A 13,326-nucleotide genomic window follows, 5' to 3' on the forward strand; every position below is an offset into this window, starting at 1 on the left:
ATTTTTGCACTGAAGTGCAAACATTGCACTGATGTCACTGGACACAAAAATTAGTATCTACTGTATATTTTTTCTGACTTAATTTACTTTTTCCTTACACATTCAAAAAGATTTAAGAAGTGTTGCATGCAAATATTTTAGACCTTAAAGGAGAAGTTAAAAATCTGATGTTAGCAAACAAGGGGAAGTTATATCTACTGTAGTGTCTGTCTGTGTTGAGGATTGCTTTTCCTATAGACAATTTCTTACCAATTATCTTATTTCTTTATTATGTTTGTTTTTCTTGTTCATTAGTATTCCACCATAAAGGAAATCAGAATTTCCTAAAATACCCAGGACAGCTCTATAGTAATGTTCAGATTATTTAGCCAGAATCTTGTTTCCAAGACAGATCAGAAGAAAGTCTTCCTTCTCCTCTCTGTGTCTTCTCCTATGTTCTCTTTCCCTACATCTTTTACACTTCTATCTCTGATTTATATTGTGTCTATGGCTGTTGAATGTTTATAATTTATTAAGGTTGAGAAGAGCAAACTACTAGAAACCCCCTTTGATGTTCTTTGTTTGTTGGCCTCTTAGCCCGCCTGCAGCTGGGCAGAAATCTCAAATGAAACCCATTGTTTTAAGTTTTCTAAATAAAGCCTAGAGTAGTGCAGTCAGAATGCTATAGACTTTATGGTAACTAATTGGATTGTAAGAATATGAAAAAGAATATTTGCTATGTTGAATAATATTCATCCATTAATCCATATTCTAACTGCTTCATCCAAATTCAGATTCAAGGGTAAGCCAGAACCTATCCTGGACAGGAATGGGCATATGGCGGGCTACACCCTGGATGGGACACTAGTCAATGACAGGTTAGACACAGACAGATACACACTCACACCAGAAATCAATTAACCTACCAGCACTACCAGCATGATTTTGGACTGTGGGAGGAAACCAAACACCCATAAGAAACCCACACAAGCACTTGGAGAACATAAAAACCGATAAGCCTTTGAAGAGTGTAGCATATTACTGCATTTTGGATCAATAATCAGAATCGCAATTGTAAAACCCTGGACACTGAGCTCTGCAACACTGATGTTTTCAAAAACAATTGCTAACAAGCTGTTAATGTTGGAGACAAGATTTCTGTGGTTGTTATGGTAATTTTTAATGATGTGAGAGAAGAAGGTGGATCTAGCAGACTCTATTGAAACCTTATATTCAGACACGTAATCTCTCCAAGCCCGATAATGTACATTTAGCCCAGAAAGATTCCACCTACGCTCAAGTTTGTGAGAGACTGTCTTCATAGATCGCAGATGGTTGTTATACCAAGGGGCAGGGCGAGAGAAGGAGATGGTTCGAGTTTTTAGAGGACCAAAGGTGTCAAGGGTAAATAAAAGAGCACTGTCAAGTAACTGTATTTTGTCGTCTAGGGGGTCAGAGGAAGAGAAACAAGATAAGGAGGACAGAACAGAATTTGCATACCTTGGCTGATCAACTGATCGCCAGTTGCAGAAATTTACAGAGTGTGAGGGGGAAGTGTTAGAAACAGGTAATTCCAGATTGAAGAGAACAGCTAAGTGTTCAGAGAGGCATAGTTCAAGGGAAGAGCAGTGGGAGATATTTGAGTCATTTGCAATGATTAAATCTAGGGTGTGTCCTTTGTTATGTGTAGGGTTACAAACTGAGTAAGATCAAAACATACCAGTAGAGAAAGGAAGTCTTTAGCCAGACTGGAAGACCTTGAGTCAATGTGTATATTAAAGTCCCCTAGAATAAAGATCCTTTTAAACTTAAGGCATAAAAATGAGAGGAAATCAGCAAACTCACCTAAGAAGGCTTCACTTTGTTTAGGTGGTCTATAAACTGTGGAAATGATAGTAGATTGGGGGATAGAGACATTTAAAACAAAACACTCAAAAGAAGAGGGAAGAGGTATAGTAATAGGACTTAAATGGTAAAAAATGTTATAAATAACAATAATAATAATAATAATTGCTTACACTTATATTGTCACACCCTCTGCAGCCAGAGGGTGCTTCTTCTCTGTCCTGTCCCTAGTTTCCGGTCTGCTGTCCTTCCTGTCCCTCTCTTTCCCTTGGGCTATATATTTCCGGGTCTTGCACTCTGTCCTCGCTCAGCATTGACGTTCGGATGTCCTGAGACCCGCCCAGCATCAGGGCGCCCCACGTCCGCTCCCTGAGGGCATAGGTTTCTATACGGCATTCCTGAACTCTTCGCACTAATGAGCCCGGGCCTTTTTCCTGTCTCGCCGCTACACATATGGGTCTTTTTCCGCTCTCCTGCTCCCCACGGTTAGTCCCTTTGGACGTCCGTGACATATATAGCACTTTTCTGGACACTCCACTCAAAGCGCTTTATAGGCAATGTGGACTCCCCTCCACCACCACCAATGTGCACCACCTGGATGATGCGACGGCAGCCATAGTGCGCCAGAATGCTCACCACACATCAGCTATCAGTGGGGAGGAGAGCAGAGTAATGAAGCCAATTCATAGATGGGAATTATAAGGAGGCCATGATTGGTAAGAGCCAATGGGAAATTTGGCCAGGACGTCAGGGTTACACCTCTACTCTTTTTTTGAGAAACACCCTGGGATTTTTAATGACCACAGAGAGTCAGGACCTCGGTTTTACGTCTCATCCAAAGGAGAGTGCCTATTTACAGTATAGTGTTCCCATCACTATACTGGGGCATTAGGACCCATATGGACCACAGGGTGAACACCCCCAGCTGGCTCCACTTACACCTCTTCCAGCAGAAACCTTAGTTTTTCCCAGGAGGTCTCCCATCCAGGTACTGACCAGCCTCACACCTGCTGAGCTTCAGTGGGGCTGCCAGTTGTGAGTTGCAGAGTGATATGGCTGCTGACAATGATGCCCCCTTCTGCCTGAGAGTCACAATGTCACAAATCATGTCACAATTTGTGTGAATTCTATTATGTTGTGAGACCAGGAGTTTGCCAAAAGATGGAAACTTACAGTACTTTCACAAAGTTCACTATTTTGTGCTTAATTCAAATTTTGTTTTTCTATACCATCAATGAATTTATTTGTTAACAAGATTTAATAACCGGTCTGAGAAACTGGGACTGCAGTTCCCCTTTAACTGAAATAAAAACATATTTTCTGGTCTAATTTCTGTGTTTCTTTTGAATCTATTATTACACTGATTTCTGGGAACTGTACTTTGCCAGCTTTTAGGAACGTATAATGTCCAAGTGTAAGACTAAATTAAACCCAAATGTCCCTTCCCTAGGGGATAGGGGATAAGAGGAGAGATTGGAAAGCACCACAGAACAGCAGTGGAGTGAAAATTGCAGCATGTAAAGACCGAGAGGAGACAGGGACGGTAATCACACAGCTAAAAGAGAACTGAAGAGGAGAGGATTGTTCTGACCTCTAATGCCAAGCCATGATAGCCTAATCCACATAAACAATGGGCTGAGGCACACTGGCAGCTTGAAGCCTCAGAAGGCTCCGGAAGACTCTTTAATTTCAGGAGGCTAATCATGTCAGTATGATGAGGACCTGTATTTTCCAAACTGAATCCTAATGTGAATCTTTTATTGTCCCTACCTTTTTTCCGATCTATGGGAAAACCTTGGAACCAGTCCTAAGATGGTTGTGCTTGTGTCAAAGGGTGAAGAAAAATGGGAGAGGGACAACAAGTGTCAGGCACTGTGTTGACTTGAAGTTTAAGGAGGAGTGGTCAGTTTCTCCCTATGGACTGATGCATTTTCACCTTGTGCTTTCAGCGCCCTCCCACTGCTCATACACTTGGTAATTACCACACAGTTCAGAGGTGAAGTGTGGGATTGGGAGACACGTCTAACTTTGTCGCAGCCTGAGGTAGGGGGGGGGGGAGGGATATACAATGCATCATTACAGATGGACATCTGCATATAGCAAGCTGATCAATGTGTTCTGTGTCTCATGGCTCTTTGTGTTGGGTGGGCAGTGATAGAAATTGCTGTGTTGTGGGGATGTTTTTGTGTGATGAGTGCACCGTAATAAAAGAGGAAAATATGTAGAATGTTTGCGTTGTCTGGTCTGTGGGTACACTGGTGGTTCTGGGAAATAAAAAGAATCTGTTGCTGGAGAAAAGGGTCCTAGCTCCTTTTAAAATTGCAAGGTAAAAAGTGAAAGCAGTTCCTGCATTTAGAGGTCACCTTTCCATGACAATGTACAACAGGATTTGCAGCCTGTGTTGAAACAGTGGCTATTTAATGTCATAGTATATATAATATACTATTATACTGTTACAAGCTGATAGCTGGATATATTGGTAGTTGACAGTGGAAGTGTCTAAGAATCTAGAAAAAGTGTGTATCACCTGGCAGTGTAAACATTTCAGCTTCAAAGCAGAGGGGATGTTCGCTTAGATGTAGGGGGCCAGTGTCTGTGATCAAAGCGCATCATAAAGTTTACCTTAGTTATTGAAGTTCTGAGTAAATGACTAAGTGTCAATAAACAGTCTAGAAGACAGATCATATCAGATCAGAAGAAGGAAAAATAAGAAGGTCAGACATGAGAGAGGAGAAGAGGAGAGGGAACTTGAAGCTTGTGCCTTGCTAAGAGAGCTTGCTATTCTTTAGCTTTTAATGAATTTGGAGTTCCTGAGCAAAGAATCTCTCTGTTTAAAACTGCCTCTCCTGCTTGGTGCATTTTAAAATAGGGAAATAGGCTTTCGTTTATTCTGTGGCATCCAGGTTACAGATGGATTTAATTGTAGGTTGTATTCTATTTAGTTTAGAAGGCAGCTTATCTTTTCTTTAGCCTCTGTAGGCATTAAGAGTTGAATACTTTGTAACAGTCTGGAGTTTTCTGGGTGGTTTAGATGTAGGCCTTGTCTGTACATAATCTATATGTAAAGAAACTTCCTGCTCACTAGTCGCTGTATTGACTAATGTAATGTACGAGCAAATAAGTAACAGAAATGTTCCAACATGATCTCCATGCAGATTTAACAAGTAGCATTTGTTGGCAGAACCATCTCAAAATCGAGAGCAATATTCACAAACCTGCTTGTTTACACTATATACCTGCTTGTTTACAGTATGTATACAGTATATACCTGCTTGTATACATTATATATAATATATAGAACTGTTTCTTTTTGAATGGCCCAGATTTGGAAAGAGAGTCAATGGCTTCCTTGCCACAACACGAAAAGTCCACAAATTCTCCCCAATCTGGAGAACTTTTGTCTTACTGTCTGTCAGTCTTTAACTTATTTATTATGGTGCAGAAAATATTCATACTGAACCCTGGGAGATTTCTGGGGGTGCCAGACTGGACATATTTTATGTCTAAAGAAAACCTACGATCTCCCAGTGTTTTTCCATTTTTTTTTGTTTCTCAAAAAAATTGGATGACTGACTAATGTTTATTCTTCAAGGTCTCATCCCTAAATACGTTCTTTCTGCACATAAAATCAGTTTAATTCCAGTTCTTTATATATTATGTAGAGTTTTCATCTAGAAATGTAACACACTGGTTGATGCATGTTAAACATGTTATCCAATACAGATGTAGTTCACTCTCACAGGTGTACACATAGGAATGTGGCTGTGTTGATGTAGAAATGCTCTGAGATAGACTACCTTTGGTTTTATATGTGGTGGAACTATATAACCATTGGAACTACATAAAGGGGTCCTGCACTATTTTTACCCAGTGACGATTCCCATATGGCTGTCGGTCTCTATATACAACATCTGTTGGCAGGTTTTACTATAACCAAAAATGTATCTTGTGAATCTCCATTTAAATCTCTTATGGTTGCACTCTTTTCTAGATATTATTCTTATGTAGAGACAAGCATAGCCAAATTATGTTATTCAGCGCCAAGAATTGTTTCATCCTTGACAGAGATTTTTTAAAAGCACACAGTTTATTTGAGTGGTCACTTTCCTTTGTTTTTTCTTTTCCTTTTTCTCTGCATTTCAGTTGAGATCTTCCTTCTTTTCTGGTCAGTATTTCTGTTGATGTTGTTTTCAATAAAGATAATAATAATACCAACATTATTCTTACAATATCTGGAGCAAAGCTGATAATCTAGCTTCTTTCAAGAAACAGTTGGATGAAATCCTCAAATAAATTAACTATTATTGTAAACAACAACAACAACAATGGACATTGTCTCTTTTGTAATCTTTGCAATGTTATAATGTTCTTACATTCATATACCGAGATACATTAAAAACATAACACAAGCTACTGCTTCAAATCTGCATTTGTTGGATATTTAATACCACTTAGTATACAGTATATTGACAATTGTAACCTTTCCAATACGTGGAACTTTCCACATTCAATTGCTGACAGAGTGCTTTAAATACTGGAGGGGCCGTACTTTATCCACTGTTGAAGTTTAGCTCCCAACTAGTTGATGAGGGCATCCATTATGGTTCAGACACCCTGTACTACATTGCAGGTCAAGTGGGGGAGTGATAAATTGCTTACCAACTGAATTAAGTGGAAATTTAGGATGGGCAGATTATGCAAATCCACAGTGGAATTAAATCAGGACACCTGGGTTAACACTGCCATTGGAACGTTTAATGATCATGTAGCTAGAACCCTGGATTAATGCCTTGTCCAAAGGACATAATATTAGTTATGTAGTTAGTGCATCATACAAGTGCAGATTTAGATTTTCACCCACACTTCAAAACCTTCCCCACTGTCATTGTTTCACATCTTGATTTTAATTAAATGAGGTACTGCAGAGCCAGGACAACAAGGAAATGAATTTATGACAGAGCGATAATAACATGCAGAAAACAGTCATTTCAACTCCTGAGGGAGGCCATTCTAGAGCCTGCCGAGATCTCCCAGGTTTCCACTGATGAAAGTGGTGTTCGGCGTTGACTGGCCATCGGGATGCAGATCATATATTTTGCCTGAACCCAGAAATAGGTTTACAAGCTAAGACTGGGCAAGCTTTCACAGGGCCACCTTGGACAACTTATGTCTTTTTTTTTTAGGCAAGGCTAAAAAAACAGTGTGATTGCTTTTATAATGCAAGAGGCCTCACCCATAAAGGTACATCTTATCCACAGGCCCGTTGTTGGATAAGTTTCAGCTTATGGCCTCTAATCATTTGTGAATGAGGCATAAATTCTATTATCTCTACAGTTCAGCAAAAATACTTACTGCAAAAAAGCATGCTTTCTCAATGACATTTTTATACAGTAGGTAACATATAATCTACTGGTGTTTTAAGTATCACCAGCTTTTAAAGTGGTGCCATGATGTACTGTACATACATTCTCGTAGTGCAGTGTAACTCAGGATTCTGCAGAATATGAGGCTTTTTCATCTACTTCAGCCTCCCACGCCTTGTTGTTTCTGAATTTTTAATTTTGAGAATTTTTTTGCACTCTGATGGGAACTGCAAAAAAATTTGGAACATTTGGATTTTGGAACATGCAACATTTGAATGTTTTTAGAAATCATTCCCATAGACTTCGTTATTGTATTTTTCAATGTATCCATTTTTTCTGACAATGACCTCAATAGTGATTAAATATAAGTTGATTCATTTCTGGGCTCACAACTCATGAATTTATTGATTGGGGTTTATTGATGTCCTCACTGAAGATAGAGACTCAACTCATTTCTGGTTTCTTTTTTCTTTGCTGGTATATATAGAGTTCAATCTGGTAGTACCTAGGAATGCTGTTAGCTCTGATTTTGTTTTTTGCTCTTTTGTTTTCCACAAACAACAAATAAAACATAAGTAGTCTAAAAGCATAGTTTTCTTTTTTGAAGTGAGTTTCCTTTCCAGCTGAAGAGAGATTTGTAAAATAAAGACTTTGTACTGAAATACATAGAATCCTGTTTTGTTTACTCTTTTGGGAAACAATCTAATTAATAACAATGGAACAAACAACTAGAAATTAAACAATGATGACCTTAAGCTACCACTTAAGTGTGTGATCTGTTTTTTTTGTCTGTTTAAATATTTTAATATTAAAACGAAAATAAACAAATACAGTTCCATATAGACTTTTGACTCTTGCTTGGATCTCTTATAGTAGTTCACACCTTGTATGAAGTTAGCATTGCAGTACAGTTTTTCCTTTTAAAGATTTTGAAGACAGTTAACTCTAAACCTGCTACTCTTGGAAGTGCATATGGAAGTAACTATTTTTACACATCAGATCCTTCAGGTGATAAGTTTAATACTTTACATTGTCACAGATATTGCTGGAGGAAAACTACTCTCTTTCAGCAATGCCTCCTTGACTCGAACATCAAAACTGTAAAAGATGCTGATATTGTAAAGAAGCACTTGAAGGTAATCTGTGTGACCCCGCGTTGAAGCAGTGCAATGTACAGAAAGTTGTAGTCACTGAGCAGACTGATTATCACTTAACCTAGTTTTGACTAAATTTAGTCTAATAAAGGTCTTAATGGATATAAAACTGCATTTAGATATCCATTAAGATAGTTCCCCTGTGAAACAGAACGGGGAAACTTGACTGTTAGTTCTCACTGTTTTTATAGTGGGTTTTCAACGAAGACTTAAACAATGTAACATAATAATTCAAATTTAGGAGGGCTGGAATTTACAAAGGTAAAAAGAGCACACTTAAGAAGGCCAACAATCTGATAAAAAATAAATGTTTCTCAAACAGCAATTGTTTGTGAAGCTGAAATATTCAACCCATTTAAGGAAAAACACCATAATTAAATTACACAATTAAAAATCAAAACTTTATTTTCTATTAGTTAGCAGCCTTTTAAACAATATGGAAAACCAACAAGACGTTTCTAGATTTAGAACACTTAGTGTGTGTTAATCCTCTCTCTCTGAGTTGATGATGTGCCTCATCACACCATATACAAATCAAGTATATTTAAGTAAAGTTACTTATAAGTAACTTATTTTCAAAGTTGTAGCCTACTACTCTTTGGGATATTCAGTATACCTGTCTTTACGATTGTACCAATTGTGCTGAAAAAAACTTTGGAAATTACATGTTAAACTCTATAAACATCATTATAATAATTCCTTACACTGATATAGCGCTTTTCTGGACACTCCGTATCCTGCTTTACAGGTAATGGGGATCCTTCACCACCACCAATGTGCAGCCCCCACCTGAATGATGCAACGGCAGCTATAGTGCAGTACCACACACCAGCTATTAATGGGGAGATCAGAATGGTGAGGCCAATTCATAGATGGGAATTATTGGGAGGCCATGACTGGTAAAGGCCAATGGGAAATTTGGCCATTACACCAGGGGAATACTCCTACTCTTTTCGAGAAATGCCCTTATTACTATTGAATGTCCCCGTATGGGTTTCCCACTTATAGATAAGCTTTCCTAGCAGAAGCCCCCTCTCCCATTGTTGGTCTATTGTTGGGGTTGATCTATAATACATTGCAACTTTTTTGTAAAATGCAAGGGGAAAACGCAACACATGCAGAAATACCTGGGTTTTTTTTTTTTAAAAAAAAGAAAATTACGTCAAGTACACAGAACGTCCTGCTAAGTGGTAATAATAACCTGTCTGCTGTAGCCTACATTTTAGACGTGTATGTATTGGCGGTTCTAGCAAGCGCACAGCAGAAACTCCAGGCGGGAAAGCAAAACCGTTTGAACTCCGGCATCACCCGGTTCAAAATCTAAGACACGTGCCTAACGGCCCCTTCGACGAGCACAGCAGAAACGGTAACGTAGTACTGTTTAACTCCTGCATCCTTGTTCAATTTAAACTGCGTTATACGATAGAGAACTTCTGTTTTTCAATATATATACTTAAAAGATTCACCAACAAGTATCCTGCAACACGGGCTGCGAATCGTCGAAAAAGGTGACGCTTATCAGATGCATTTTTTTTTTCGGTAGATGGTGTTTTGGGGGCTTTTTTGTAACGTTGAATGACCTTAAAAAGCAAACCATTGAAACCACAATGAAAACATTTTCCTTTCTCAAAATAGGCAACATGCGGTCGGTTTTTCGAGTTATGTACTGTAGTTTAAAACTATTCTTTCTCCGCAGTTCAATTCACCAATGAGAAACCTACAGTTACACCTTACTCCCGACAGTGTAAAGCGTTCACCTGGAGGCATTAAAAACAACTGCGTACACGGCTAGGGTCGCAAAATGGCACGTTGCACATGAACGTGCGCTCTCAGGCGCGAAATGGATGCTACTTAAAATGAACTTTGCCATCGTGGCACGCATAAATAGACACCAGCGGCACACGGTGCCGGTCTACACCAGGTATTCCCGAAGCTCCTCAGTCACTGCAGTTTCGCAGCGGCTCTCGCACGCAATCCCTGGATGGGTGGTTGCCATGGTTTCTCGGGTCACATGCATGGGCTTCCTGTAGCCAGCCAGCCAGCGGCATAGATGCTACAAATTTCACTGCCATTTTCATTCAGCAGGCGGTAGAGGAGGAAGGTCTGTGTTGAAAGCACTGGGACTCGTGTGCTGCAGACAAAACCCCTGTCAGCTGCACTGCACATTTTGGATTGATCTGTTTTCGGAAACTTTTCTCCCGTTTCCTCAAATTTTATCACTCAGGAGCCGAGCTTTAAAAACCAACAACTAGGGTGATCGAATTCCTGTGATACTATTTTGCACTTATTTCTCCAGAGATTGATTATAGGAATGAGTATAGAAATCCCTGCAGGGCTGACGGAGCTGTTGCAGAGCTTTACAGTGGAGGTCTTGAGGAATCAGCCGGGAGATCTGCTCGAGTTTGCCCTGCAGTATTTCACCCAGCTGAAGGAAAGTCAGAGTACAGGGGAGGCACTGGGCCATGAGCAAAACTCATCTTATAGACCCGGGAAGGGAGTCAACTTTATTGAAGAACCCATGCAAACGGATTCGGAAAATGGAGAGGAGGATGATGAAGACGACGAGGAATTCGTAGGTAACACACGTTATTGTTATTATGACTTTTATTGCCCGGACCAGGGATTACGATTCTCGTCTTTATTTTAAGCAAATGTCGGTAGTTTGAGAACCCTGCAGTGTAAACGTGCTTCGAAATACTAATAAAATACCGATCCCGCACGAACAAATCCCACCCCCCCAAAGCGCAGTGAAGGATACTTATATTTTTTTTCCCTGAAATAAATTAACTCTTTCTAAGATCGATTTAATGTACGCGTTATAAATAGAATAATAGACCCAGCCAGCAGACGAATGCTCATGAAATGGTCATTTTTTGGCGTTAGCCGTCTATCTCGATATACAGTACGTGTAGCAGCAGCATATTTTGACAGTATCGCTGAGAAAATAGTACACAAGCACCTTTCTGAAAGGTAAACGCCAGATTCTCTCCTTGACAGCACCTTAGCGCAAATAGCTGACGAGGCACCGCGCAGGGCCTCAGACGACAGCTTGGATAATATTAATAACACCCCTCGCAACAAAGCCTGATGTGCACATTATACAGCGCACCTCTACACTATGTGTACTTACAGTTTGTGTGTGGTGTGCACTATAGTGAGATACCTGTTCCATGTAACTTGTGGGGAGATACTTTAAAAGGGCCCGTTATGTAATTTTCTCACGCTTGGAACGTTAAACACGTAATTCATGATGTACAGGTTTCGTAAACATTTGTTTCTGTTGTTTAAAAATATGGAGACGCTCTGAACAGTGTGCTAAAGCTGCCGGCCTTGCATATTTTTTTTTATAGTCCCCAAAAGAAAGATCTTACCTTGATGTCCAGTTGGCCGTCTGTTGTACTTTCCAGCTGGAGGCTATCGTGCACATTCTACAGTACATTGGATTTGCTCTGTGTGAAGATGGAGTTTAAATTGTGGGGACTACTCCTGGTATGCTTTATGAATCTCAGTGCAGTCTGTAAACATAAATAAGGCCTGTTTCAGTAAGGATGATTCTGACTTTACGTCACAGACATACAGTATTGTGCTTTGGGGAAAAAAAAACCATGATGACTAAGGAAGCATTTTGTTCTAGATTTTGAATTATAGAATTCAGACTCTTTTTTCTTTATTCTGTTTTTGAAATTCTCAAGGCTTGTTTTATAAAATCCCATTTCATTAAAAAAAATACAATAGTTCAGGTTGATATTTTGCCATGTACTGTGATAGTGTTGCTTATGCAGGGGAGATGCAGTCTGAAATCACTTTCTGAAATTGCCCTCCATCGTGAATGAGAGATAATTGTGAAGTTGTTTTCCTTAAATAATGTGTGACTGACTTAATGTCATGATCACTTACCTAGATCGTGGAGGGTTTGAGTTGACCTTATTGGTACAGTAAGGGTTTAAGATGGTCTACACTAAACTTTAAAAAGAAGATGAGTTATTTGCTATGGCTGGATTTACACACATGTGAAACAGCCATGTGAAATGACAGTGAGGTACAGGACTAACAGCTGTATTGACATCATCAGGAAATTCCCACTTAAGCCCTTTTCGTGTTAAATTTTCAGTCCAGAATATTGCTTCAAAATTAAATGCCGTTTGTGTGCATCTGTTTAATTGGGATTGATTAGACCTCTGTGATCGCGCTTTGCAGTCATATGCAGAATATGCAGTTCCAAGAAATGTCAGGCTATTTTCATGAGCAGTACAGTGTTTAGTGTTTAGCAATTGTAATTACTTTGAAGGACTGTGGTAGATATGCAGCTAGTTGAAAAAGTGAATAATTTTCATCTATTTTAAAGATACAAGAACTACGTCTTATGCTATGTGAACAAATCACAAAACATGAATAAAAAATAAGTTTTCCCCTATTTGTGACATAACTTACTCTCTATTTCATCAGAAGGTTTCTGGGTTAAGCCTTTGCAAGTTAGTTCAGTGAAGCATACCAGAGCCTACTATCAGAACTATCTAAAATGTTTAATGTGAAAAAAGGCATTCAGCATTTTTAGTTCTTAATATTAATTCAAGAAGTTAATTTAACAAAGGTTATACTAGAAATAGTTTTTATTTAGTTCACACAAAGTTATCATACAGTAGCAGACAATTGGTCTTTCCTACTCCGTTTTTCTCTTCTGAATTTTGTGAAGAATATTATATAGTTATGTATGTTTTCTAATAAAAAAAATTAAGTCACAATCACAGAATCAGAAAATGTGATTTTGTAGTGACATTGACAGGAAAGGCAGCTGTGATGAACAGCTGTTGTCTTGTATTTTCAGTACTATAGTTATCAAATAAAGTGGAAAGGGTTTATTATTATTTATTATTAATGCACAATGTAATACCTGAACACAAAAATATATACCTGTTGTATAACACAAAGCCAATATTGAAAGCATGTAATTAAAAGAACGTTCCTTGCAACTGTTACTGTAGCTG

General features: G+C 38.9%; 1 protein-coding gene across 4 annotated transcripts in view; it reads left to right on the top strand.

Moving 5' to 3' along the window:
• The first annotated feature begins 9,608 nt into the window (after positions 1-9,608).
• The window catches only part of LOC102694948 (cAMP-dependent protein kinase type II-beta regulatory subunit), a 29,450-nt gene continuing 25,732 nt past the window's right edge, over positions 9,609-13,326 (top strand). The window contains exons 1-2 of one of the 4 annotated variants that reach the window (XM_015352403.2): positions 9,609-9,707; positions 10,638-10,917. In XM_015352403.2, the coding sequence (XP_015207889.1) occupies positions 10,653-10,917 (265 nt within the window). In that variant the 5' untranslated portion in view covers positions 9,609-9,707; positions 10,638-10,652. The other 3 variants (XM_015352402.2, XM_069192490.1, XM_006633325.3) reach the window with 3 other exon arrangements.

This window comes from Lepisosteus oculatus, chromosome 7 (genome assembly GCF_040954835.1).
Source record: "Lepisosteus oculatus isolate fLepOcu1 chromosome 7, fLepOcu1.hap2, whole genome shotgun sequence".
Lineage (NCBI taxonomy): Eukaryota > Metazoa > Chordata > Actinopteri > Semionotiformes > Lepisosteidae > Lepisosteus > Lepisosteus oculatus.